This window comes from Martes martes (genome assembly GCF_963455335.1).
Source record: "Martes martes genome assembly, chromosome: 2".
NCBI lineage: Eukaryota > Metazoa > Chordata > Mammalia > Carnivora > Mustelidae > Martes > Martes martes.
Window position 1 is genome coordinate 64526761 of NC_137889.1, and position 27017 is coordinate 64553777.

The window sequence follows — 27017 nt, forward strand, 5'->3', positions numbered from 1 at the left end:
ATTTTAGGACTTCATGAACCAAGAAAAATTTCAAAAATAAACTAAACTAAATGGGAGGAAATAAAGTTAGCAATATTTTATTTTCCAAGGAAGAATATTTAGAAAACAACTACTGCTCTTTAACTGTCATCACATACAAGAAATAGAAGAGACAATTTCAAAATAAAGCACAATCCTTAAGAATAAATTTGACTAAATGAAAACTCACTATATGTATCCTTCTCTCATTCCTCCGCTGATCTGCAGAAACTTCACCATAGATGAACCCCAGTTCACAAACTGGTGTGTGAAACCACTTGTGCATCTGACATTCTGGTCTCTTCTATCTCTTGCTTTATTCTAATAGTTCTAGAACTTTAGCTTGCTCCTAGGAACTTGGTCCAAAAGACATACAAATAGGTAATTATCATACAACATGAATGCTGTAAGGATACAGAGGAAAAAAATCGCAAAAGGTTTCATACATTGGGTGAAATAGGTTTGCCCGCAGCAGGAAGGATTAAGACTATTAAAGGTGCCAGTGACTACAGCTGAAAGCACAGAGACAATCTGTGTGTGCAGTATGTCCAAGGAAGAAATACTGCGTACCAAAAAGTAAGTAGTGAGTATACTTGGTTGCACAGTAAGGGTTACTTTTCTTTATTCTTCTATTTTCTGAAATTTAACAATGGAATATGCATTAATTTAGTGACTAGGAAATAAACAACTATTTTAATTTTGTAGATTACCTTAGGAAGAACAAACAAAAGGCTCATTTTGCTTTAAGAAAGCATTTTGTATTAAAAGAGGCCAGGTTGGAAAATGGAGATGTTAAGGATTTGATAGATGGGTGCAGAAATCCAGCTCCATACTTCAGCTAGGACAGATGACATTGGGGAAGATAACACTCCCTCAGTGCTTCTGTGAGAATTCTAGGCTAAGTGCACTCAACACCAAGGTCTTCTTGTCCACAGAGTCATTAGTCAGAAATTCTCAGGTGGCAGGTACAGTCTGACAGGTCAAATACTTAGCAGTGCTTTTGGAGTCAAGAGACCAAGGTTAGAATTCCCACTTACCACTAACTAGCTCAATGAGCAAAAGCAAATTACTTAACCTGTTTTCTTACTTAACATGGAAAACTGCCTACCTTTCTGGATTTTTGTACAGATTAACTGATATAATGCAGGTAAAGAATTCAGTACAATGCCTGCCCCTCAGAAAATGAGAATTACAATATAGGACACTTCCCCTATACCTAATTGAGAAGTTTAGATATCTGTTTGGTTTATTGGTTTTGAAAGGCTTTAAGATCCTATTTGCCAAATTTGTTCTATAGGTTTAGCTAAAAGCTGTAAGCACATAAATAGTCTGTCAGTTGGAATGTCAAAGCCTTTTGAAACTTAAGGGTATGAGAGTTTCTAACACAAGTTCTAAATGCGGAAAGGATATTCATTGTTTACAGCTGCTTCTAAAATGAAGCTACCTTCAGAATGTTCTGCAGGATCCAGAAATAACTAAGTAGCCCTCCCCTGGAGTCTAACAACTGATAGAAAACCAGGAGGACGTTTCCCATTCTTCACGGACTTATTCCGGCTCCCTTATCCACTCCCAGAGAGAACCGGGGATCTTTGTTCTAACGTCTTACCCAGGCTTTCTTAATGCTGGAATACAGCGAGGAGAATGCAGTAGGTATTCCTCAAGTCTTTTCAAACAATTCGTCACAGCTTCCAGAATCCTGTTCGCCGGCCACCAGGAATCCCTACCAGTTCCAACAACTCCCAACTACCTCCTCTCTTCCCAACCTTCTCACCTTTCTACGCCTCTCTACTGCCCCGCCCCCTGCAAATGACCAATCAGAGAGTGTAAAGCGAGCCGGATGGGGTGGGCCCAGTTTGGCAGTGTAGACGAATCAGCACCCTCAAACAGCGGGGGCGGAAGCGGAAGCCCTGGGTTGGCCTTGGGTTCCGCTGGGGGGGATGTCCCGTGGGAGAGAGTGAGGAAATCCTGGCCCCCGCGGGTTTGAGTCCTCGCCTCTTGTCTGCCGGCAGAAACGGGCCAAGAGACCCCTGCAGGCACGGGAGGGAGGAAGCTCGACTACCCAAGGAAAGAGCAAGTGGACAGGCAGCTGCGGGGCAGAACCAAACTGTGTTCAGGGTGTTTAGAAGTCGGTCCTGGTCGGCGCCGCTGTCCTCGAGGCCATGGTGCAGGCGGAGCTCTGGGCGATACCCAGGTGAGGGCAGCGGCTCCGCCCGGGGATTCCACCGCGGAAGAACTGGGTAGATGAGGGGCAGGGAAGAAAGGATGCTGCCCGCACTGCTCCCTGGTAGCACCCTGAGCGGCCGCAGTTGCGGTAGCAGCAGCAGAAAGCACAGCGCGGGCCGAGGAGGCGGCTCGAGCTGCTGGTAAAGTCCCCCAACAGCTCTTCTCTGTAGTATGCGAGTTGACAAAACAGCCAAAGAACAGGGCTCCCCATTACAATCTCCTTCGAGCTCTTTTTCCTTGCTACTTGGAGCTGATTTATGCGGAAACATGCCTTGCACTTGTACCTGGAGGAATTGGAGACAGTGGATTCGACCTTTAGCAGTGGTCATCTACCTGGTGTCCATAGTGGTTGCGGTTCCTCTATGCGTGTGGGAATTACAGAAGCTGGAGGTAAGAGGGTCCTTCACCATCGGTCTCTACCCTTTCTTCTACGGTCCTGCCAATCCAAGGTTGCCCATTTTTTTACCCCAGATGCCCCAGACTTGATATCTTGAAAATTACGTCATGTAAATGAGCCCAGTCTTAGTTGATAAACCTGTCTGGTTTCTTGTTCACGGTATTTCAAAGCATGCTGCAGGTGGAAGGAGGGCCAGGTCGAGAAAATAGTTAGACTATATTAAGATTGCTGCTTAGAAGAGCACCCTTTTGCAAGTATTTATCAATTCCCAGAAAGTAAGGTAATTTTATTCCTGAAATCTGATCTGTTCAGATATTGGACTTGACTGGATCAAACAACCTTGAAAACCATGTATTTGAATTCTGTTAGCACTTAACTAGCTTCCTGGATTAAAGGATTCTAGTGGGTTTAACTTTGTAGTTTGTTTTTACTTAGAAATTAGCTCTTAACCCACAAAGATTTTGCAAAAAGTCCCTTGTATATTTTTTGATGTCATATTCTTATTGTGACATCAGTAAAGTACTACAAGCTGGAAGACCCCAAGATAAATACTCAACTTAGATGGGTACTTTATAAAAATTGTATAGTGAATTTTCAATTCTAAGTTAATAAATACCAGAAAGTACCTTTATTTAGCAACACCTATTTTACAAGAGCAATGGCAAGCCCGTGGCTATTTTAGGTTTTGGGAATGATTCTTACATAATTAAACAAAATGCAGCTTAATATACATTTTGTTTTCTCTATGTTCACTAAAGTATATTTTGTTGACTTTCCCATATTAGCATAGCCTATGTAGTTATTTGTCATGTTAATATAATATTCCACTATGTTAAATAGTCCCCATTTGTTAGATGTGTAGGTTATTCTCATGATTTGTCTACCAGAAATCAAGTATAGACATCTTCATACAACTAGGATTCTCTTACTTGGGAGTATTTTTTTGGAGTGTGGCATAGGAACTCCTTTTAAGGCTAATACATACAATATCAATCCAATGTAAGATTTCACTTAGTTGTTAGTTACCTGTGGTTTTTAAGTGCCAGCTTTTAAGGAACATTTTAATCTGCAGTCTCTACTGCAAACACCCTGAACCACGTTCTCTTCATGTCTTATCTGGACTATTCTCAATTCACCAGCCAAATTATCTGATTAAAACCTAAGTCACATTATGTGCCTCTTCTGTAAATTTTCCAATCACTCAGCGTTCCAGATTAAAAGCCGATAGCTCTAACTATGGCCATTATGGCCCAACATAATCTGACACCACACCTGCCTCATCCCCCTCTGACTTTCCCCATTTCTGGGCTTCTACCAGTGATTTTGCTCAGACATTTGGAGTAGGCTACGGCCTTTACATTAAATGTTCCCCATCTGTGGCATTCTCTTATCCCAGGTGGTATTATTCCTTTATGTCCTTCAGGTCCACTCATGTCACCCAGCTACCCTGTTTAAAAATTGCAAACTTTCCTTCATCCCAGTGATAAATCAGGCGTGTATTCGGTATGGTGAGAGCTAAAAACCTGGTTCCCACTTGCATGGAACTTATAGTGGAGACCACTACAACAAAAAAAACCAACCCCAAAACCAACCCCAAAAAACAAACAAACAAAACCCCAAATCAGTAAAATAAAATTGCACAAAATGCTATGGAAGAAACTAAAAAAAATCTAAGAAATGAACAAGTGGGCATCTTCAAAACACCACTACCAGCTATGGAAAATTAAGTGGAAGTAAAGGGACATTAGAAAGCTCTTCACGATAGTTAAGAAGTCATCAGTGCCTGAGTTACAATGACTTACGGCCCAAATCAGGATAGTAGAAATAGAGATGGAAAAGTGAATTTTAAGTATCCTTAGCAGTGAAGAAACAAGACTTTACCGAAGGTTGGGTTGGGGAGGAGAGGCAATGAAAGAAAGAAAGTAATCAAGAATGACTGGGAGTTTTTTTATCTTGAACAATAGGGTAAATAGTGATACCAGTTACTGAGATGGAAAATTGATTGGAACAGGTTTAAGAGAAATTTGAGTTCTGCTTTGGACATTTAGTTTGAAGTGGATGAGAGACAATCAGATGGGCATGTCAGATACACAGTTGGATATGCAAGTCGAGAGTTAGAAAGGTTCGAGCTGCAGATATTAAAATGAGAGTTGTCAGAACAGAGATGGTGTTTAAAGTCATAAGGATAGAGTGCCTGGGTGGCTCAGTTGGTTAAGTGCCTGTCTTGTGCTCGGGTGGTGATCCTGGAGTCCTGGGGTGGAACCCTGAATCAGCCTACCTACTCAGAGGGGAGCCTGCTTCTCCCTCTCCCACTCCCCCTTGCTTGTGCGCTTGCTCGCTCTCGCTCTCGCTCTCTCTCTCTGTCAAATAAATAAATGAAATCTTCAGGGGGAAAAAAATCCGTAAGGATGAATGAGATTATAGAAGCTAAGGACCTGGCACCAACATTTAGAAATCTGGTAGAGGAATAGGAACTTAACAAAAGAGCATCAGCCAGTGAGGAAACAGAATGCCAAAAGAGTGGTGTCTGGAAGCCAGAACAGGAGAGTGTTTCAGGAGTTGAATACTGAACAGTGTACAGTGCTCCTGAGTCTGCTGGTTTTCATAAGGTAGGAGGGTCATTGGTGATCCTAGTAATGGTTTCTGTGGAGCTGTAAGGACTGAAACTGTTGGAAGAATGAATGTGAGTCAAAGAAGTGGTATCAGGATACGAAGATAAGTTTTTTTGTTCATTTTTTGTTTTGTTTTGAGTATTTTTACTATGAAATGGACCAGAGAAATGAATGGCATTATGGATAGGAGTGTGGGTTAAGGCAGGTTTTTTTGTTTTTCTCTTGTTGTGTTTTGTTTTTAAGGTTACATGCAATAAGTAGAGCATGTCCCCAAGATTTAGGTGTAATTTTATTTGATCTTCTTAAAACCTGTGAAGCATAGGAATTGTCCTCATTCTATGGGTAGGAAAACTGACACAGAGAGATAGTGGCTAACATGACATTGGTGCTAAGTGCTTTATATACGATATATCATTCTCTTCATCATTATTCACTAAATGAGTTTATGTATGGAAAATGCTCAACATGGGGCCTGCCACATAGTAGGTGTTCAGTAAGCCCTAATTATCACTGTTGTTTTTAAAATTTCACTATTGCTTTGGAGCCCCAATTTCTTTTTCTTGTGGAATAACATCTTGGTTGGGATTGGGTTCTCAGTTGAACGCCTGAAGCAGAGTAACACACATTTGAGCACTAAATGTTAAGGAACAGTTTGCATGAAAAACATTTGTGTTTTAAACACGAGAATTCCTGTGCTTCCACAGTGAAAAGTCAGTGGGAACTGAGATTGTAAAAAATAGGAAGTTCATAGAGCCCATCCTATGCCCACGGTGGGGTATATACTTACTTATTGGAATGGGAAGATGACCATCTGAACTACTTAAACTATTTCTGTCTCTTATTTGGCTGAGCATGGATAATGGAAGTCCAGTAAGTTAAATGCACACATACTGTCAAACTACTCTGCTGTCATTTTACCCTACCCTACGTGTACTTATGCCCCAAGTAGCTTCTCTCTATGTAAGTGCTCCTCTCTTCTCCTGAGGATTGGATCCAGAGAGCACTCTCTTATTGCACTCTACTCCCTGCTCTGAACGCATTTGGCTCAGGTTTACTTAACTCACTCCTGGATGTTTGTCCTTAATGGTTTTTTCTTTCCTCTCTGCTTTCTTTAAGTTACCATAGGAGGAAAAAATCTACACTATGTATCTCCGCTTATGGCTGATAAGTCTAATAATCTTAATGATATCCTCATATCAATTCAAATGTGAATAATTTATTGAGAAATAAATGTAAATTAAAATAAAGGTAATAATTATATTAATAATTTGTACAGATACCTAACGTTTACTTAATTTCTTAAATATGTGTGCACACAAAACATTAAATTTCTTATGGATATAGCTTTTTTAGGTATCTCAAAAGTCAAAAAACTATAAAACCAATGATTCAAATTAATGGCATCAATATGGACAGATGATGTGTTTCTGAAACTACCACCTGCAATGTAAAAATGGTACTAACTCTTTGATGCAAGATTTTTTTTTTTTAATTTGGCATCACTGTACTGAAATGACTCAGTTCTCTAGTCACTTGTTTTATGATCATTTGAAAAGAACTTTCTTTTTTATAGCACACTGAGGATGCTTGGCCTTCATTAGTCACAGGCATATCATTTTTCTCTTAAGTCTACCACCAAGTTGGCACCAAGGAATTATAACAACAAACGTGGGCATTAAAATTATTTGACAGTACTGTTCTTAATTGTCACCTTATAACAGAGAAGATCTAGAATATGCTGCTATTATTATTCTAGGTCATCATTAAAATGAACACAGGTCTTCCTTGACTTATAATGGGGTTATGTCCTGATAAGCCCATCATAAGTGGAAAATATTGTCCGTAAAAATGCATTTAATGCACTTAACCAGCCAAACATCATCTCTTAGCCTAGCCACATTAAATATGCTCAGAATAACTGTAGCTTACAGTTGGGCAAAATCATCTAACAGCTATTTTATAATAAAGTATTGAGTATCTCATGTCATTTATTGGATACTGTACTGAAAGTGAAAAACAGAATGGCACTGTGGGTATACAGAAGGTCCTCAACTATGATGGTTTGACTTAACGATTTTCTTGACTTTACAGTAGTGTGAAAGCAGTATACATTCAGTAGAGACCATACTTCAGATTCTGAATATTGATCTTTTGCTGGGTTAGTGCTTTGTAGTATAATGTTCTTCTCGTGATGCTGGGCCTGGGCAGCAAGCTGTAGCTTTCCACCAGCCATGCAATCATGAGGGTAAACAACTGATACAGTTAAAGCCGTTCTGTACCCATATAGCCATTCTGTTTTTCACTTTCAGTATAGTATTCATTAAATTACATGAGATATGAGATCTTGAACACTTTATTATAAAGTAGGCTGTGTTTTAGATGATTCTGCCCCACAGTAGGCTAATGTAAGTGTTCTGAGCATGTTTAAGGGAGGCGAGGCTATACTGTTTGGCAGGCTAAGTGCATTAAATGCAGTTTCAACTTAGGGCATTTCAACCACTATGGGTTTATGGGTTTATCGGGATGTAATCCCATCACATGTGAAGGAAGTTGTAAGTGTATAGATTGTCTACCCTCCTGATCCCATCTCTGACTGGGAGCTACAGCTCCCTGCCCCTGCCCAGCATCAGAAGAACATCAGACCACACAGCAAAAAACTCAGGAAAAGATAAAAATTTGAAGTATAGTTTCTATTGAATGCATATTATTTTTACACCATTGTAAAGTCAAGAAATCGAAAGTTGAATCAGGTAAGTCTGGGACCGCCTATACTAAATATTAAATGAAATTGAACCAAGCAAAAGTCCTGGAAAATGATTGCACAGACATTCCTTTTAGAATCTTCATCTCCACATACTTAGTTTTCACTTACTGTTTTGATTATTCTCCAGCATTCAGCAAGACTTTTTGTGTAGTTAATCCTTGAACAGCATGGGTGTGAACTGCTATAGGTCCACTTATACACAGATATTTGTCAATAAATACAGTGTAGTGCTATAAATGTATTTTCTCTTCGATTTTTAATAGCATTTTCTTTTCTCTAGCTTACTTGCTTACTTTAAGAAAGCAATATGTAATATATGTAACATACAGAATGTCTGTTAAAGGACTATTTATGTGATAGATAAGGCTTCTGATCAGTAGTGGGCTGTTAGTTTTTGGGAATCAAAAATTATATAGATTTTCACCTGTGCAGGAGTTGGGGTGCTAACTGTCAAATTGTTCAAGGGCTAACTGTGTTTGCTTTTCAGGTTTTCCATACTGTTTAACGTAGAAGTTCATTGTTGTAAAAAGCATATGTTCTCTCTATACTTCTGTTTTTATGCCCCTGCTGAAAAAAAAAATGGTGTTCAAAAAAGTAAAACTAGAAGTTGTGAACTTTAGCTCTTTTAATTAACTGTTCACATCCCCAAAGTACCAAAATTAAATGCCCACTTTTTTTCCTTTAAAAAATGAGCATTAATTTGTACTCCTGCCTTGAAGAGTGAATTCACAAATTAATATAAAATTCATGCCCTCTGGCTCCACAGATAGAACAGAAGTTCAAAATTTGGGAGGAGAGGGTAGGAAAGTGAGTGAATTGCTTCAACTCTACCTTAAGATGAGATAGCTCAGGGGTGCCTGGGTGGCTCAATCAGCTAAGCATCTGCTTTCAGCTCAGGTCCTGATCCCAGAGTCCTCCAAATCCAGCCCTTCATCCAGCTTCCTGCTCAGCATGGAGTCTGCTCCTCCCTGTTCCCACTGCTCCTCCCCCTTGCTCATGCTGTCTCTTTCTCTCTCTCAAATAAATAAATAAAATGTTTAAAAAAAAATCATCCAAAGTATATTTTTAGAAATTGAGTGAGCTTTTAAAGGATAAAATATTGATCAGATACTGACCTAAAAAATGAAATTAGAGCTTTTTAAAATGTAATATCCTGAGTTGATACTGTTGTATATAAAAGAGGTAGCATGAATTAACACAGTTTATTTGGACAGTAGTTCTGGCAGTACTTATCAAGTGGGAGGGTTAAAAGACATAATGCATATAAAAAACTTAGCAATTGGGGCACCTGGGTGGCTCAGTGGGTTAAAGCCTCTACCTTCGGCTCAGGTCATGATCCCAGGGTCCTGGGATCGAGCCGCATTTGGCTCTCTGCTCAGGGGGGAGCCTGCTTCCCCCTCTCTCTCTGTCTGCCTCTCTGCCTACTTGTGATCTCTGTCTGCCAAATAAATAAATAAAATCTTTAAAAAAAAAAAGACTTGGCAAAGTTACTAGGCAATACTCTGTACATGTTCTATTAACATGTTGGGTAACAATAAAGTTCACAGAAAATGTGGGTAGGATTTTTAACTCTCCAAACATAAAATCAGAGGCGTAGACCATAAAAGATTTTTTTGGGGTGCCTGGGTGGCTCAGTCGGTTAAGTGTCTGATTCTTATTTCAGCTCAGGTCATAATCTCAGGGCATGAGATCAAGCCCTGAGTTGGGCTCTATCCTGAGCATGGAGCCTGCTTGTGATTCTCTATTTAGCTTTTCAGTTCTAATATCAGGATTTATTTTATTAATATTTATTTTTTTTAAAGGTTGGAATACACACCAAGGCTTGGTTTATTGCTGGAATCTTTTTGCTATTGACTATACCTATATCGCTTTGGGTGATATTGCAACATTTAGTGCATTATACACAACCGGAACTACAGAAACCAATAATAAGGTAAGTGTGAATATGTTTTAATTCTCCTAGTGTTATGTTCACTTATTTCATAACTGTGATGTAAAATGTTTTTAATTTATGCTTTGCTTTCCAACTAGGATTCTTTGGATGGTACCTATATACAGTTTAGATAGTGTAAGTATATTTAATTTTATCTCATTAGCTAAGAACTTGCTTGATGATATAACTATATTTACAGAATGCTTACGGTAATGAAAGTTTATTATTTGGCAGTAAGGAGTCAGATTAGTAAGAAAAGTGCAAAGATTCACTTGTTTTTAATATTAGTAAAAAAGATGAAGTATGACAAGAGAAAAGACGGGTGTTTTAAATTTTAAAAAATCTATAGCTATTTTCTTTGCTTAATCGTGTAAAATTCCTAAGTACTAGCTCTTAGTCCTTTAAAGAATATAATATTTAAAATTATATTATCATCCTTTTTATGTCGTAAATCTTTTGTTTGGGGGGGGGACCCTTCCCTGATGGATTCAAACATGCAGTTGTCATAGATCACTGCTTTAATTTGGTTAAATATAAAGGAAAATATCTTTAATTACATTTTCTGTGATCATCTCAAAGAAAAATTTCAGATTATATTTAAGAACCTAATTACAGAATAATTTAGCTGCTTCTTCATATTTACTATTTACCCCCCCAACACGAATGTTTTTACCAATATCCAGTACCTTTTTTGCTTTTAAAAATTCATTTCACAGATTGTCTGGTAGCTCTCATAAATTTTAGAAAGTTTGATGTAAATATCAAGTTTAAAAATTAGCATTGTGATAACCATGAATTGGAATGGCAATTCATTTTAGCTGCAACTATTTTTAACATCTGTGTTTTTTCATAGTGGATAGCTTTGAAATACCCCAGCATTGCAATATATGTGGATACCTGCAGGGAATGTTATGAAGCTTATGTCATTTACAACTTTATGGGATTCCTTACCAATTATCTAACTAACCGGTATCCAAATCTGGTATTAATCCTTGAAGCCAAAGATCAGCAGAAACATTTCCCTCCATTGTGTTGCTGTCCACCATGGACTATGGGAGAGTAAGTATGACTGATTTTAATCTTTTTATGTATTTAAACAAAATTTTTAAGCACCAGTCATTTCTCTGTAAAGCAGCATGTTAAGTACTAGGAGCAGGACTGAAAGTTTAAGAAGAGTTCCTACCCTCAAGTAGTTCATAGTCAAGTTTAAAGAGTATGAAAACACATTTTTATAATCCACACATACGAAGAACTCTCTTGTACATTATTTATCCTAAATAGACAACTTGCAGGGAAGAAAACTCTTATGAATCATTTAGTCAACATCCTTTTACTGTTGAGACCTAGGATCTACAGAGATTAAGATTACATAGCTAGTTAATGGCAAAATCAGGTGTAAGACCCAGGGATAAGATAGTCTAAGTGGGTAAGTGGGGAAACAGCATATGATATGAAGGACCAACAAATAGTGTTTATTCTAGTACTATATAATGGTCTGTTGGCCTTATTCAATAGCCATAGAGGACAATAAAGAAAAATAAATCCTGAAAATTTCAGTTGAAGCTAAGATTGCATTTTTTATATGAGTGAGCCATTGGATATTTTTCATCAAGGAAACTCTTGAAGGTACCATTTTAGAAAGATTAATTTTGCAATACTATACAGAATGCATTGGAGGGAGGAAGATTCCAGAAATGGAGAAATAAATTAGGAGGTTGTTATTTTAGTCCATTTGTGAGATAACCTGAGAAGGAGAGATGAAATTGGAATGAAAGGAAGAGACTGCAACTGAAGATCTGGTAGGACTTGATCACTGATAATGGGGACTAAGGTGAAAGTTGCCAGTCAAGATAACTGGAATGATTTGGAGTTACAGTAATCATTGTAAATCTACAACCTAGGGAGACCTGTATTGCAGAACCGTTTGTCCAACATTGGGACTATATATGTCTCTAGTTTACACACTTGGAATGACAGGGAGCTACCTAGCTATTTTAAATGGTAAGCTCTTAATATGTTCATTAACACACTTGATATGTATTGAGCACTTAGTATGTGCCAATATACAGATATATTCTAGCGCATATAACATGTAGAATTCATAGAACCTACATTTCGGTTCGGACGTTTGGAATTAAATGAAGACACAAATATAGAGTTACATCAGGAAATGCTATGAAGGTAAAGGAAAAGACTATGAAAGAGGAATAGTAAGAGAAAACTATTTTAAGTTGGAAATGGGGGAGAGATACTGTGCCCAGCAACAAATACAATATGGATAGAGAGATTTATAGCTAATGAGCAGATTGAGGTGATCACTGGATGAAAAATTACTGAGAGGAGACATCAAGAGAAGGGGGATTCTCTTTAAAATGGCATAATAGAATTCTTTCGAAGGGCAGACCAAGCACTTACACATCAAGACTGTGGGTGAGGAGCTTAGCAGGTATCAAGGGTAATCAGGTATCAGGAGTAGGGGGATGACTTAGCAGTATTCTTACTCAGTCTGACTTAGGCCAAGGACAAGACCTGAGAATGATGCCTAGTTGAAAAGACAACTAAGGGGGCGCCTGGGTGGCTCAGGTCATGATCCCAGGGTCCTGGGATGGAGCCCCACATCGGGCTCTCTGCTCAGCGGGGAGCCTGCTTCCTCCTCTCTCTCTGCCTGCTTCTCTGCCTACCTGTGATCTCTGTCTGTCAAATAAATAAAACCTTGGAGAAAAAAAAAAAAAAAAAGACTACTCAGAGGAGACCTGCCTGAAGTTTGTGAGAAGATAGTGAGAAGCCATTATAGGATGTTGAATAGAGGACTAGTGCCCAAATTTCATTTTCAGAGATTATTGTGCTCTTTGTCGACTGAATTGAGAGTGGACAAGGATGGAAGAGATTGCAATGATCCAGTAAATACAATGACGATGGCTTGGCTTTGATTAGGACTCTCCTCCTAATACTACAGAACCTAAAATGAGACTTCAGCTCTATCTTCAGGATGGCTCATCACAATTAGCTAGGGGTCCACTAAAACCCCAAACCTTTTTCAAGGGATACTACTGGTCAAAATCTCCCTAGTCTGTGCTTGTGGAATTGATTTGTTCCTCACTGCACAATTACATTTATTCTTGTTAAATCTCTGAGTTGGTTTCATTTTTTTCCTGAGACTTGAATTTTGACAGCTGCTGCCTGAATAATGTCAGCAGTGCATCCATGTTTATAACTCAGGTATTCTTTGCTTTGAAAAAAAGAATAAGTGTTTACCTATGTTATGTAATTTAGAGGTATGGTATTAGTAATAATAAAACGGCTCTTATGTATAAATGCATTGTGGGTTACCAGTCTCCCTCTAGTAGGTAACTGTTGTTACAAATATGATAATTATTCAGGCTCTGCTGTTTAGGATAATTCAGTATAGTGCTTTGGTTATAAGATGTAAATAGCATGGCAAGTTTGCAGTTGTTAATTGATTAAAAAACTAGGTCAGTTTTTTGTCCTCTTGCTGTAACGTAAACAGTGAGCACATTGAGTTTTCTTTCAGTGAACCTTAAATTTTGTATAGAGGAGGGGAAACCATTTACCAGTTGATTTAGTATACTGGTGAAAGAAATGGTTTCATGAAATGGTACTAATCCTTACTCTATATTTCTTTCCTTCTTCTTGTTTTTAAAATTCAGGTCATGGCCTAACAAGTTAAATTTGACAGTTTGAAAAAAATTGCCCTAGGGTGTGTACCTTGTAGTGGCATGCTGATAAGTCTTTAGGTTTTGTTCAGCTTTGTTAGTGGTAAATTGTTTTCTGAAGTGGCAGTACCATATTCCTCCCCACTGACAGTATAAAACACTTCTTGAACCACATCCTCACCTACATTTGGAATTACCTTGACTTCTTTATGTTTGCCTGTCAAGGGAATATAAAGTGGTATATTGCTGTGGTCTTAATTTGGATTTCCCTGATTAGTAATGAGGTTAAGCAACTTTTTATGTTTATTAAGTATTTGTATTTCCTTTCCCAAGGAATGCTTGTTTCTGTTTCTTTCTTTTTTTTTTTTTTTTAAGGTTTTATTTCTTAGGGTGAGAGAGAACATGAGAGGTGAGAAGGTCAGAGGGAGAAGATGACTCCCGGCGGAACTGGGAGCCCCATGCGAAACTCTATCCTGGAACTCCGGGATCATGACCTGAGCGGAAGGCAATTGCTTAACCAACTGAGCCACCCAGGCACCCTGTTTCTCATTTTTTCATGGGTTGTCTGTCTCATGGCTTTGTAGGGGATATTTATATATTTAGACACAAATCTTTGTTTAGTGTGTATAGAAAATACCTTTTTTACAGCTTTTGGCATGCTTTGCCACCTTTATTAAATCTTTTGATAAAAAGAAGTTTTGAATTTAATTTTAATATAGTTAAATTTATCTTATTTTATAGTCAATACTTTGGTGTGTCTTGTTCAAAAAATTATTCCAATTACAGGATGACAAAAACATTGTCCTGTGCTTTTCTTATAAAGATTTCAAAAATTTCTCATTAAGATTTATAAACATATGATGTTTTATGTTGTGTGAGGTAGGAATGCAGTTTCATTTTATTCTAATAGCTAATTGTCCTAGCACCATCCTCTCCCTTCTCCCTCACTCACTGATCTTGTTGTTTCTGTCTTATGTCAGGTTTCAACACGTATGGGTCTGTGTGTCTTGTTGTTTTGGGTTTTTTTTTTTTTTTCTGTTTTATTGGTTAACTTTTCTATCCCTGGACCAATTCCATACACTAACTACTACAAGTTAATAATAAACCTTAAAGTCGGGGCACCTGGGTGGCTCAGTGGGTTAAGCCTCTGCCTTCGGCTCGGGTCATGATCCCAGGGTGCTGGGATCGAGCCCCACATCGGGCTCTCTGCTCAGCAGGGAGCCTGCTTCCCCCTCTCTGTCTGTCTGTTGCTCTGCCTACTTGCGGTCTCTCTCTGTCAAATGAAAAAATATTTTTTAAAAAAATAAAAAATAATAATAATAATAGTAAACCTTAAAGTGAGGGGCAAGGGCCCTGACCCTATTGTCTGGGCTATTTTGGGGTCTTCGCTCATACATATAAACTTTAGGAATAATTTGGCAAGTTGCTTGAAAAACCTGTGGGTTTTTTTTTTTTATTGTAATTGAATTGTCTTTGGTTTATTGACATCTTTATGATTTTTTGAGTCTTACCTATGATTATGGTCTAGCTTTCTACTTATTTCACTCTTCATTTACCTTTCAGTAAAGTACATTTCCTCAGATGTACTTTGAAAAGTCTTACGTATCTTTGTTGATTTTATAAACATATTTATTGATATTATAAATGGCATCTATTTTAAAAATCATTTTAATTGCTTCCAGTGTGTAGAAAGGCAGTTGGTTTTGGCATGTTGGTCTTATATCCAAAAATCCTGTTACATTTTCTTAGTCTGTAGATATAAGTTCTCTGTGAAGATAGTCCTCTTCAAGTGAAGGATCTCTTTGCTTTCCAGTCTATACTATGTATTTCTCTTCTCACTGTGCTGTTGGTAGCCCTAGATATTCTTACATTATTCCTGATTGTAAAAGGGAATTCTTATAAAATGTAATTGAATTTTGTGTTTTTAAAGGTGTTTTGTAGGCATCCTTTATCAAGTTAAATGAGGTAGCTCTCTTTTACTCCTAGCTTGGTTGAATTTTTAATCATGAGTAAATGATTAAATTTCATCAAATGCTTTTTTTTTTTTTAAGATTATTTACTTATTTATTTGACAGAGAGAGAGAGAGATCACAAGTAGGCAGAGAGGCAGGCAGAGAGAGAGGGGGAAGCAGGCTCCCTGCTGAGCAGAGAGCCCGATGTGGGGCTCGATACCAGGACCCTGAGATCATGACCTGAGCTCAAGGCAGAGGCTTAACCCACTGAGCCACCCAGGTGCCCCATCAAATGCTTTTTCTGTATCTTTTGAGATGGTTGGTTTTTGCCTTAAACCTGTTAATTTAGTGAATTAGATTAATAGCTTTTCTAATGTTAAAACCCCCTGTATTTCAAGGATAAATGCAAAGTGATTAAGATGTATCATTTCCTTTGCTACACCACAAGGTTTGGTTTGTTCATATTTTGTTTAGAATTTTTACATCTATGTTCATGAGTAAGATTAGACTATAATTTTCCTTTTTTACATTGTTCCTGTCTGATTTTCATATCCAAGTTATACTGCCTGAATAGGCATTATCGCCTTTTGTGTGTCACAGGAAAAGACTGAAGATTAGACTTGGACTTTATGGGAGAACAGGTATAGAACTATTTAGGCATCCCGTTATTTCTGAAATCATTTTTTAAAAAATAAAATTTTTAGGAATTAGGCAGAATAAAAAATGTTTAAAAATGTATAGGCAGAGGCATCTGGGTGGCTCAGTCAGGTAAGCGTCCTCCTTAGTTTCAGTTTGGGTCATGATCTTGGGGTCCTGAGTTGGAGCCCCAAGTTGGGCTCCAAGCTCAGCAGTGAGCCTGCTTGGGATTCTCTTTCCCTCCCTGCTCCCCCTCCTGCCCCAACTCATACACGCACACACACTCTCTCAAATAACTAAATCTTTATGGGCATACATTTAAATCTTCTCAGTCTCTTCAGGATCTGTTATGATTCGTTTTCCATTTGAAATGCTGTTAGTATCTTTATTTTTTTCCTTGAACAATCTTGTGAGAAGTTTGCCTATTTTTACTAGTCTTTTCAAGAACTGGTTTTTGGGGGCACCTGGGTGGCTCAGTCAGTTAAGCATCTGCCTTCGGCTCAGGTCATGATCCTGAGGTCCTGGGATCAAGCCCCGCATCAGGCTCCCTGCTCAGTGGGGAGTCTGATTTTCCCTCCCCTGCCCCTGACTTGTGCTCGCTCTCACTCTGCTCACTCTCTCTCTAAACTAGATAAAATCTTTTAAAAAATTTAAAATGATAAAAATTTTAAAGAACTGATTTTTGGCTTTGTTGATTTTCTGTGTAATATATTGGTTTTCTCTATCATTAATTTCTGCCCTATTTTTACTTCCTTTTTCCCATTTCTTCTGGTTTACTATCTTTTCCTAACATGTTAGAGCCTTTGCTCACTGATTTACACAGCCTTTCTTTTTTTTTTTTTTTTTGAGAGTTTTTAAATTTTTTAACAAATCTTTACACCTAATGTAGGGCTTGAACATAACCACTCCAAGATGAAGTCACTTGGTCTTCTGATTGAGCCAGCCAGCCATCTCCTTTTTTAATACTGCATCGAGAACTGTATTATTTCCCTTCAAGTTCTGTATTCACTGAATTCCAGGTTTTTTTATAGAAATGTAATGGACATACATTATATTTCAGTTGTACAGTATAATTATTCAACATTTATATGTATTGCAAAATGGTCACCACAGTAAGTCTAGTTAATATCCTATTACCGCATAAATCCCAGATTTTATGTTCTGTAATTTCATTATCATCCCATTTTAAATTCCTATTGGGATTTTTTCTTTACCGGAGTTATTCTGGAATATTTTTAAACTTCCAAACAGGATTTGGAGTGGATTTTCATTTTATTTCTTTTCATTGCAGTCAGAGTATATACTCTCTGAGACAGCCTTTGGAATTGGTTAAGATTTGTTTCATGTCCTTAGTACATGATCAGTTTTTATAAAGGTTTTCTATATGCTTGAAGAGAATGTATATTCTGTATTATAATCAATGGCTGTGTTATATTTATGTGCATGATGGGGTCAAGCTTATGTGTTAATCAGCTTCTCTGTATTTCTTTTGATTTTGTAACTTGTACTGTTACTGAAAAAGATACTTAAATTCTGCCAGATTGTCACTTTCTTTCTGTACTTCTGTCAGTTTTTGTTTTATATATTTTGATGCTGTTTCTATTCCAAATAATCTTTTCTGTCTTAAGTGCCTGAGAGGCTCAGTCAGTTAAGCATCCAACTATTGATTTTGGCTCGGGTCATGATCTCAGGGTCATGAGATCAAGCCCTGCATTGGGCTCCAGGCTGAGCATGGAGTCTGCTTAAGTCTCTCTCCCTCTACCTTCTTCTGCCCCCCTCCCTTCAGTCTCAGGCATGCTTTCTAATTAAAAAAAAAAAAAAAAAGTTTTTGTCTTAAAGTTATTTTGTCCGATATTAATAGGTTTCCCATCTTTTGTTTAGTATTTGCCTGGCATATCTTTCTCTACTTTTGGCTTTCATCTTTTCCATTTCCTTATGTTTTAGATATATTACTTAAGTTTAGTGTTTTTTGAATTCTAATCTGACAGTTCATCACTTAAATTAGGCCATTTAGATTTTTTGATTATTGATACAGTCATTTAAAATCTTGCCATCTGTTTGTTTTCTTTTTGTCTTCTTTTATCACTGACTCCATTTTTTAAGTAAGCCTTTATTTTAGAATAATTTTAAATTTACGGTAAAGATGCAAATACAAGACAGATTTATAATACACCCTTACCCAGCTTCCCCTAATGTTTAACATCTTATGTAATTGTGGTACATTTGTCAAAACTAAGAAATACATTGGTGGGGTGCCTGAGTGTCTCAGTCAGTTAAGTGTCGGACTCTTGATTTCAAATTAGGTCCTGAGATCAAGCCCTGTGTGGGGGTCTGTGCTCAGCTGGCTTGAGATTCTCTTTCTCACCCTCTGCCCCTTCCCCCACTCACATGCGCGTGTGCACGCACTCTCTCTAAAATAAATAAATCTTAAAAAAAGAAAGTACATTGGTATGATACTTTTAACTGCAGACTCTTCACATTGCCCAAGTTTTTCCACTAATGTCCTTTTTCTTTCTAGGATCCGGTTCAGGAATCCACATTTTAATGAAGATTGTAGTAAATCATTTTAAAGTTTTCCAAACAGAGGAGTACAAACAAATGTAAACAGAAAAATCTGTTTTAAAACACCCATGTTTAACAAATAATATATTATAGATTTTTTATTATAAAATACTTTTTAAGAAACCTTGAAAACCAAAAGCTTTTTCACAGCTCACATAGTGGCAGAACGGGGTATAATCTTTGACAATTTATAATTTTAACATGACTGTTTTACCTATTATGAAAATATGTATTTTATTGCAGCTGTATCAACCTGTTTGCTACCTGGGTGCTACTCCAGATTCCACTGGTAGTTAATTATTTTGTTATTGTTGCTGTTTTCATTTTTTTACTCCATTTTTTTTTCTTATTCCATTTTTTACCACTGGTTTAAAAGTTACATAATTTCTGATGTTATCATGACTACTTAAGAGTCTAAAATTTACTGTGACTACTTAAAACCTAACTTTAATCTTAAAAATTAGACACTTTTTTTGGATAGGCTTTTTTTTCTAAGATTTTAGTTATTTATTTGACAGAGATTACAGGTCGGTGGAGAGGCAGGCAGAGAAAGAGGGGGAGGAAGCAGGCTCTCCGCCAAGCAGAGAGCCTGATGCCGGGGCTCGATCCCAGGACCCTGAGATCATGACCTGAGCTGAAGGCAGAGGCTGTAACCCACTGATAGGCGCCCCTGGATAGGCTTTTTTAAAATCTTCTGTAGATTTAACTACAAATATTAACAATTTACTTACTCTGCACTCCTTGCATTTCAACTCTCTGTGGGATCATTTCCTTCTTTCTAAAGTCTGGCCTTTAAAAGTTCCCTGTAGTGTCAATGTAGCAGTGTCAGATTTTCTCAGGTATACCTATCCAAAAGTATCTTTATTTGCCCTCGTTCTTGAAAGGCAGTTTTGTTGGGTGTAATTCTATGTTGGCAGGAATTTTTTCCAAGCACTTTGAAGATTTTATTCTACCTAATTCTGCCTTCGATTATTACTGTTAAGCTTCTCTTGTCAGTTTGTTATTACATTATAGATGATCTGTCTCCATCTGCATTTAAGACCGTTTTTGATGTTTTGCAGATTCACCATGAAGTACTTAGATTGTTTTGTTTCTGCTTTAGTCCTGCCTAATTTACAGGGTCCCTCAACCTGTAGATTTTTATCTTTCATCAGTTATGCAAAGTTCCTAGCCATAACCTCTTCTGATTTTGCCTTTCCTCTACTATAATCTGTAACTAAAAATATATGTTAGATACTCTGATTTTGTTCAGTTCTTTGTAACTCTCACATTTTCTCTTTGTCTCAGCCTTTGCTACATTTTGGGCAATTTCTTCAAATACATCTTCCAGTTCAGTAATTCTCTACAGCTTTCAAAGGTAGCTAATTGACTTTATAAAGAGGATGGGGCAGGAAGCACAGCATGTATAGCCAAGGCATTCTCTCAGGAGGTCTTCCAACAAGCCCAGGTGCACCCCGTAGGCTCCCACATGGGGCACACTTGGCTTTAAATGGGAGTGAACCACCTCAGCAGGGAGAAGGCTCTCAGCATACAGAACCCCAACAGTTTCTTTATTCAGTTTTATTAACATAACACCTCAAGGCTTGAATGCCAGATTCTCAGTCTTCTCAGTTTAGATGTAATTCTTTTTTTTTTCCCCCTAAGATTTTTCCTAAGATTTATTTATTCATTTGAGAAAGAGAGAGAGTGCACATGGGGAGAGGAGCAGAGGGAGAGAGACTTCTCAAGCAGATTCTCTGCTGACTGCAGAGGCCAGCATGGGGCTTGATCCCAGGACCCTGAGATCATGACCTGAGCTGAAATCAAGTGTCAGCCACGTAACTGACTGAGCCACTCAGGTGCTCCTAGATGTAGTAATTCTTAAAATTAGGGGATTTGTAATTCCTAACACTGATAATCAGTTCTCCTGATAGTAGTGCTAAATAAAGCATTTGCCCTCAGAGCAACTTGGTCTTTTAAGAAGGCTTGCACAAGGGTCACAGGTAGAGAGGCTTTTTTGTTTCCGGACTTTTTGTTTTGTTACTCCTTGTGAATTTTCTCCTATGTTGAGTGAGCCCAGCAATAGAATAAAAACTGTTTATGCAGGATCTTTTTTTGTCCTTTCAAAATATCTAATCAGTGATACTCTCTGGAATGATATTTAAATTCCAAACTTGAAACTGAACCTTAAATGTAAATAATACCTTCTGAATATGCTTTCACATTTACATGCATACAGTTCATTTGTTACTCAGTCTTTCTTCCAGAAACATACAGGGACACAATTCTTTCTGTGCTGCAGTAATCAGGAATTTTTTTTTTTTTTTTTTTTTTTTTTTTTAGTAATCAGGAATTTGAGACTGAACACAGAAAGGGAAATCTTTCAGAAGATGTAGTTGTCAAATAATTTTTAAAAACAGCATTTAAACAATGTTTGCCACCATCTAAATTCTTCCCCAGTTATCATTTAGAATGACAAGATTAAAAGAATTAAATACAAATATGGCATCATTTGTCAAAGTGATTTTAATTTGGGGGGCTTTGGAGAAAATCTGGTACTATTTAAATGAGTAGTTGAAATGCTAAGGTGTTTTTTTTTCCCACCCTTTGGCAGAGTATTGCTGTTCAGGTGCAAACTGGGTGTTTTGCAGTATACAGTGGTCAGACCATTCACCACCATTGTTGCTTTGTAAGTACAAAGAATTTATATTATCGTTTTTTAAAATCCTCATGCTTTGACTTCAGTGGAAACAACTGTTACACAAAGAGCATTAGTTTACTTGTTTATGCTATAAATCTAGTGTGTTATAAAAAACAGTATATAGAAACCCTACTATAAAAAATAAATAAGATGACCATTTATAAGCAAAAAATCACCACAGAATTCTTCTAAATAACAAGCTCCACAACTCTCTGGGGAACATTTTAAAAATGCTTTTTTTTTTTTCAAATATTAATGTTCACATAGCCCTACAAAAACATCTGTTACATGAAGTTAAAGTATGCTACCTTAAGTTCATTATGTAGTTTTATTTTTATATGGTTAACCTAGAATATGAGTACTATATTTCAAGGATGAATCATATCTTTCTTTTATAAGAATTCTGACAAGGCTTAGGAGATGAGGTAAAATGGCATATCATTAAGCTATCTGGTAAAACTATTCCCTAAAAATTTAAGAATATCAGATAAAGTGAATAGATTACATGTTTTATCTGCTAATCATAATTGTGCATGTTCAGAGAAGAGGGGGAAGAAGGGTGAAAGCAGCATTCATTTCTTTATTCTGCCTTTGAGCTAGCATTTCTTTAGTAACATTTACCTTAGAATTAAACTAATTTATTTATGAAGGCATGCTTTATTTGTCTGCAGTTTAGAAACTGGGGAATCATGTAAGTTAATTCCGAGATCTGGGTATTCATAAAATTTACCTCCCAAGATAGTTTGGGGAAAAAATTATAGTTTTATTTATTGACTTGCATTACATGCCTTAACAAGGTTTTCAAAATTAGGTGACATTAATTTTTTTTAATCTAGTAATTACCTCCTCTAATTCAATGTATATGTCTTATTTTGGATTTAAGATGGGGGATAATAATATGGTAGCATTACTGGAAAATTTTTTTCATTTTAAACCACCTCTGTGACCAAAAATCAAGTGGGGTCTTATCTATGGGTCTTTTAAATAAACTGACTTATAAATTTAAGTATTACTGTCAGTGCTGTTTTAAACTATATTTTGATTTAGTTAATCATAAATCTCTTTTTTACCATTTTTAAGAATCTGTGAGCTGCTTGGTATATATGATGAAGGGAACTTTAGCTTTTCGAATGCTTGGACTTACTTGGTTATAATAAACAACATGTCACAATTGGTAAGTAAATATTAATTTTAATTGCATTATATTAGTATCTTTGACTTTTAATTTTCTTAGAAGTTTCTTTGGGAATAAAGTTCATTATTTTTTAATTTTGAAATTCAATTTATAGGAAAGAACTTAAAGAAACTTTAACATGTCTTTATACATATATAAAAATACAGTATCTTTGTAAATTATCTGGTGACTTTTACCTTGACCTGTTGTTCATGTTTGTTCATTTGGTCCTGGTAGTCATTACATACTTGTGTGGATATCATAAATGAAAGCACAGTATTCTCCTTAAAAAACACATTACCTAGGCATACTCAAAAAGAGAAAATGTCTATGTCTTTAAAAAAAAAAGTATAATTGGTATATGACAGGACCATGTTTGTTGGGCTTTTTTTAAACATTTGGTTGTTTTTTTTTTTTTTTTAAAGATTTTATTTATATATATCTGAGAGAGTGCACGTGAGTGTGCACCACAAACAGGAAGAGAAGCAGGCTCTCCACTGAGCAGGGAGCCAGATGCAGGGCTCGATCCCAGGACCCTTGGATTATGACCTGAGCCAAAGGCAGACGCTTAACCAACTGAGCCACTCAGGTGCTCCAGTACCAGGTTTGAATAAAAATGGAGGAATAAGTGGCGCCTGGGTGGCTCAGTGGGTTAAAGCCTCTGCCTTCGGCTCAGCTCATGATCCCAGGGTCCTGGGATCGAGCCCCGCATCGGGCTCTCTGCTCACCAGGGAGCCTGCTTCCCTTCCTCTATCTGCCTGCCTCTCTGCCTACTTGAGATCTCTGTCTGTCAAATAAATAAATAAAATCTTTAAAATAAAATAAAAATAACAGAATAGAAAACCTAGAAAAAATTGCCTAAAACATTACTCTGTACCAGGTCTCTGGTTTGTAACTGTGTTATTTCTGTTACTGTATTTAGTTATTCTTATTTAAGTTTAACTGTTAATAATTTTGTTTCTAGTTTGCCATGTATTGCCTGCTTCTATTTTACAAAGTACTGAAGGAAGAACTGAGTCCAATCCAACCTGTTGGCAAATTTCTTTGTGTAAAACTGGTGGTTTTTGTTTCTTTTTGGTAAGTGTTGCTTTCTCTTAAATGTAAATGTTTTCATTTTCTACAGGGCAATAACACTGTTGATTAGGGAGGATTCTCAAAATAGTCTTAATATAGAAAATGAATTAAAATGTCTCTGCTTACCTTTTGAAAAGTTCATCTGTTTAGCCCTTCTTGGTTTTTCATAAAGAAATAATCAGATGGTCACCATAACATTTATAAGAAGAAAATAATTTGAGACAGCCTAACTGTCTCAGCACTAGAGGAATCATTAAAGAATATATGGTGGTCCTTTCATTTAAGAGAATAGTCTATAGTTTGAAAGATAAACATAAGAATATTTAATAATGTGAGGTAATGTTCATTTACTTAGTAAAATACATTTTTTTAAAGGTTTTATTTATTTATTTGACAGAGAGAGATCACAAGTAGGCAGAGAGGCAGGCAGAGAGAGAGGAGGAAGCAGGCTCCCCGCCAAGCAGAGAGCCCGATGTGGGACTCGATCCCAGGACCCTGAGACCACGACCCGAGCCGAAGGCAGAGGCTTAACCCACTGAGCTATCCAGCAAAACTGTACATGGTCCCAGTTTAGTAAAAAGGGTGGGTGATAGGGGACCTAGAAACAAATACACCAAATTTAACAGTATACAAGTACAAAAAGGGGAAAAAGAATAACCTTGAAATCCTACCACCCAGAAAGAATGATTAATATTGTGGTGTAGGTAATGTTACATATAAAATGCCACAGGAAGAGTTTCATACCATAAAAACTTGCTGAATTCAAGGATACATTCAGTATGCTGTGGATATAGTTCTCTATCAATAAAGTGAGGATACAGTTTTCTTATCATTTGGGGTTTTTTTGGTTTTACTCTGTATTCTGTTCTGTGGATCTAACTTTTTAACTACTCTCCTATTGACATTTAGGTTGTTCCTAATTCTTTGACCATTACAAGCAGTATTGAAGTAAAATTTTTATATACAGAACTTGTCTATCTCATTATTAGCTGTTAAAATTTAACCTTAGGGTCATAGCCATGGATGTGCTGGAAATGTTCATTGTGACTCCCACCTTGGGAGTCCAGTGCCTTGTGAGTTTGTCTGTAGTTCCAGCACTTCCAACAAGACTGGTTTCAAAATGTTTTAAAAAATAATCTGAATAATTAATATATGTGTAAATAACACTTGTCTGTCCTTATTTTAAATGTTTATTGTTCAAGGTTGTGGGCATTGTTTGGGTATAGGAAGAATTTCAAATCTAATTACTTGTATACACTTTCAAAACAAAGACATATAAACCAAGTTTTGAAGTTCCATGTGTATAAGAATGCATAATCAAAATTCGTATGATGAAACTGTACTGGAAGAATAAACTTTTAAAGCGGATAAATGTATTTACAATAGATGTGCAGTGTCTTCAGGAGTATGCTATGAAGGCAGGGTGGTGGTGGTGTGGTGGTCCACAAGTTGTGCTGGGGTTTAACTTTTTAAAATGGCATATTTTTAAAACACCTGCTCATTTTATGCTTGATATAGATATGGCGTTTACCTTTTCCTAACATATAGGCAAGCAGTAGTTATTGCTTTGTTGGTAAAAGTTGGCGTTATTTCTGAAAAGCATACATGGGAATGGCAAACTGTAGAAGCTGTGGCTACAGGACTCCAGGTTAGTGCTTTACTGTTTACCCATTTTATATATTATCTCCTGAACCTGACAACATGTAGGCTGTGGGGCTACTATTCTGCTCACTCTGCAGAGGAGGAAATGGAGGAACCCTAGAGAGACTAGCCATCATCACTAATTTGTGGTGGAACCAGGAATAGAACCTAGATTTGGTTTTTCCTAGTCAGTTTCTCTCTGGGCATTTCTCTTAGTCTTTGGGCAGTGGATTGAGAATGCATTGTATTTTGCTAAAACATACTTGACTGAGGTAGTATAAAATAGATATAAATTTTTGCCATTTTGTCCTTTTTTTAAGAGATCAAAAATAGTTATTTTAGAAAAAGAAAAAATGAATATAACCTTATGAGGAAAAAACAGCTGTTGATATTCAAATACTTATTGAGAAGAGAGAAAGATAGTGCTTTTCCTTTATCTACAAAACTAGATTTAAGCTTAAAGATGGCTGGTTTTTTGTTTTTGTTATTGTAGGACTTTATCATCTGTATTGAGATGTTCCTTGCCGCTATTGCTCATCACTACACTTTCTCATATAAACCCTATGTCCAAGAAGCAGAAGAGGGCTCATGCTTTGATTCCTTTCTTGCCATGTGGGATGTTTCAGATATTAGGGATGATATTTCTGAACAAGTAAGGCATGTTGGTAAGTACCAGCCATTTCATTCACCCAAATAGATAGGTTCTTGCAGTTCTCCTACTAGGGCAATTTAGTAGCTATTTAAGAGATGAAAAGACTTTGTTTAAAGCAGTACCAGTAAGGCTCTTCAAATTGAGAGATGGGAGGGAGAACTTATTCTTAGCATGGTAAGTTTATAGTGGTAAAAACAACTTTTGGCTAACTTGGAAACTTTTCTGTTACTTTAAAGGAAGGACAGTCATGGGACATCCTAGGAAAAAGTTTTTTCCTGAGGATCAAGATCAAAATGAACATACAAGCTTGTTATCCTCATCTTCACAAGATGCAATTTCTGTTGCCTCTTCTGTACCACCTTCACCCATGGGTCACTACCAAGGGTTTGGACACACTGTGACTCCCCAGACTACACCTACTACAGCTAATGTATCTGATGAACTATGTAATGATACTACAGAAGAGAAAAAAGAACTTATAGATAAATCCGTGGCCTCCTGAACAGTGTGCAAAAGCAAACTACTCCTGCTACCATGTTGTTTCATTACCTGGTATCCCATTGCTCAGGATTTTGTGCTTGGGACAAGCCATAAATGATAAATGATGGAGAACTTCAACACAAAGAAGGTGAAAGCCAGGTGGAACTACTGGATTTATATAACTGACTGAGTTTTGTATATCACAAATAATTAGTCTGAATATCCTAGACTTAGACTTGATTTCTTCTTAACATTAGAGTATCACATACTCAAATGGTAGAAAGTGATTCTACTAAATGTTCCTCATACTACATTGCTTTATCAAGAGGATGGACATTAAAAAAAAAAAAAAAAATCAATGCTCCCTACCACTGCTGCATGAATATAATGCTCTGGGTTTAGCAGAAAGTGTAATTTGGAAATATGAATTAGTGGAACTTAATCATAATCATGTGCCATATATGCCTACCTAACAATTATTTCTCTATTTCTCAACTGGATGTCTTTCAATAAATAAGAATTTATCATTTATTTTCTGCAATTTT

The 27017-nt window shown here is 36.9% G+C and overlaps 1 protein-coding gene across 1 annotated transcript; it reads left to right on the forward strand.

Annotated features, from left to right (window-relative positions):
• The first annotated feature begins 1938 nt into the window (after positions 1 to 1938).
• On the forward strand, positions 1939 to 27011 carry TMEM184C (transmembrane protein 184C). Its single transcript, XM_080796701.1, has 10 exons — positions 1939 to 2631; positions 9817 to 9947; positions 10046 to 10082; positions 10801 to 11006; positions 21365 to 21439; positions 22532 to 22625; positions 23590 to 23702; positions 25248 to 25347; positions 25834 to 26005; positions 26229 to 27011. The coding sequence occupies exons 1-10, from the start codon at positions 2413 to 2415 to the stop codon at positions 26492 to 26494; spliced, it is 1413 nt and encodes a 470-aa protein (XP_080652827.1). The 5' UTR covers positions 1939 to 2412; the 3' UTR covers positions 26495 to 27011.
• The last annotated feature ends 6 nt before the right edge of the window (positions 27012 to 27017 follow it).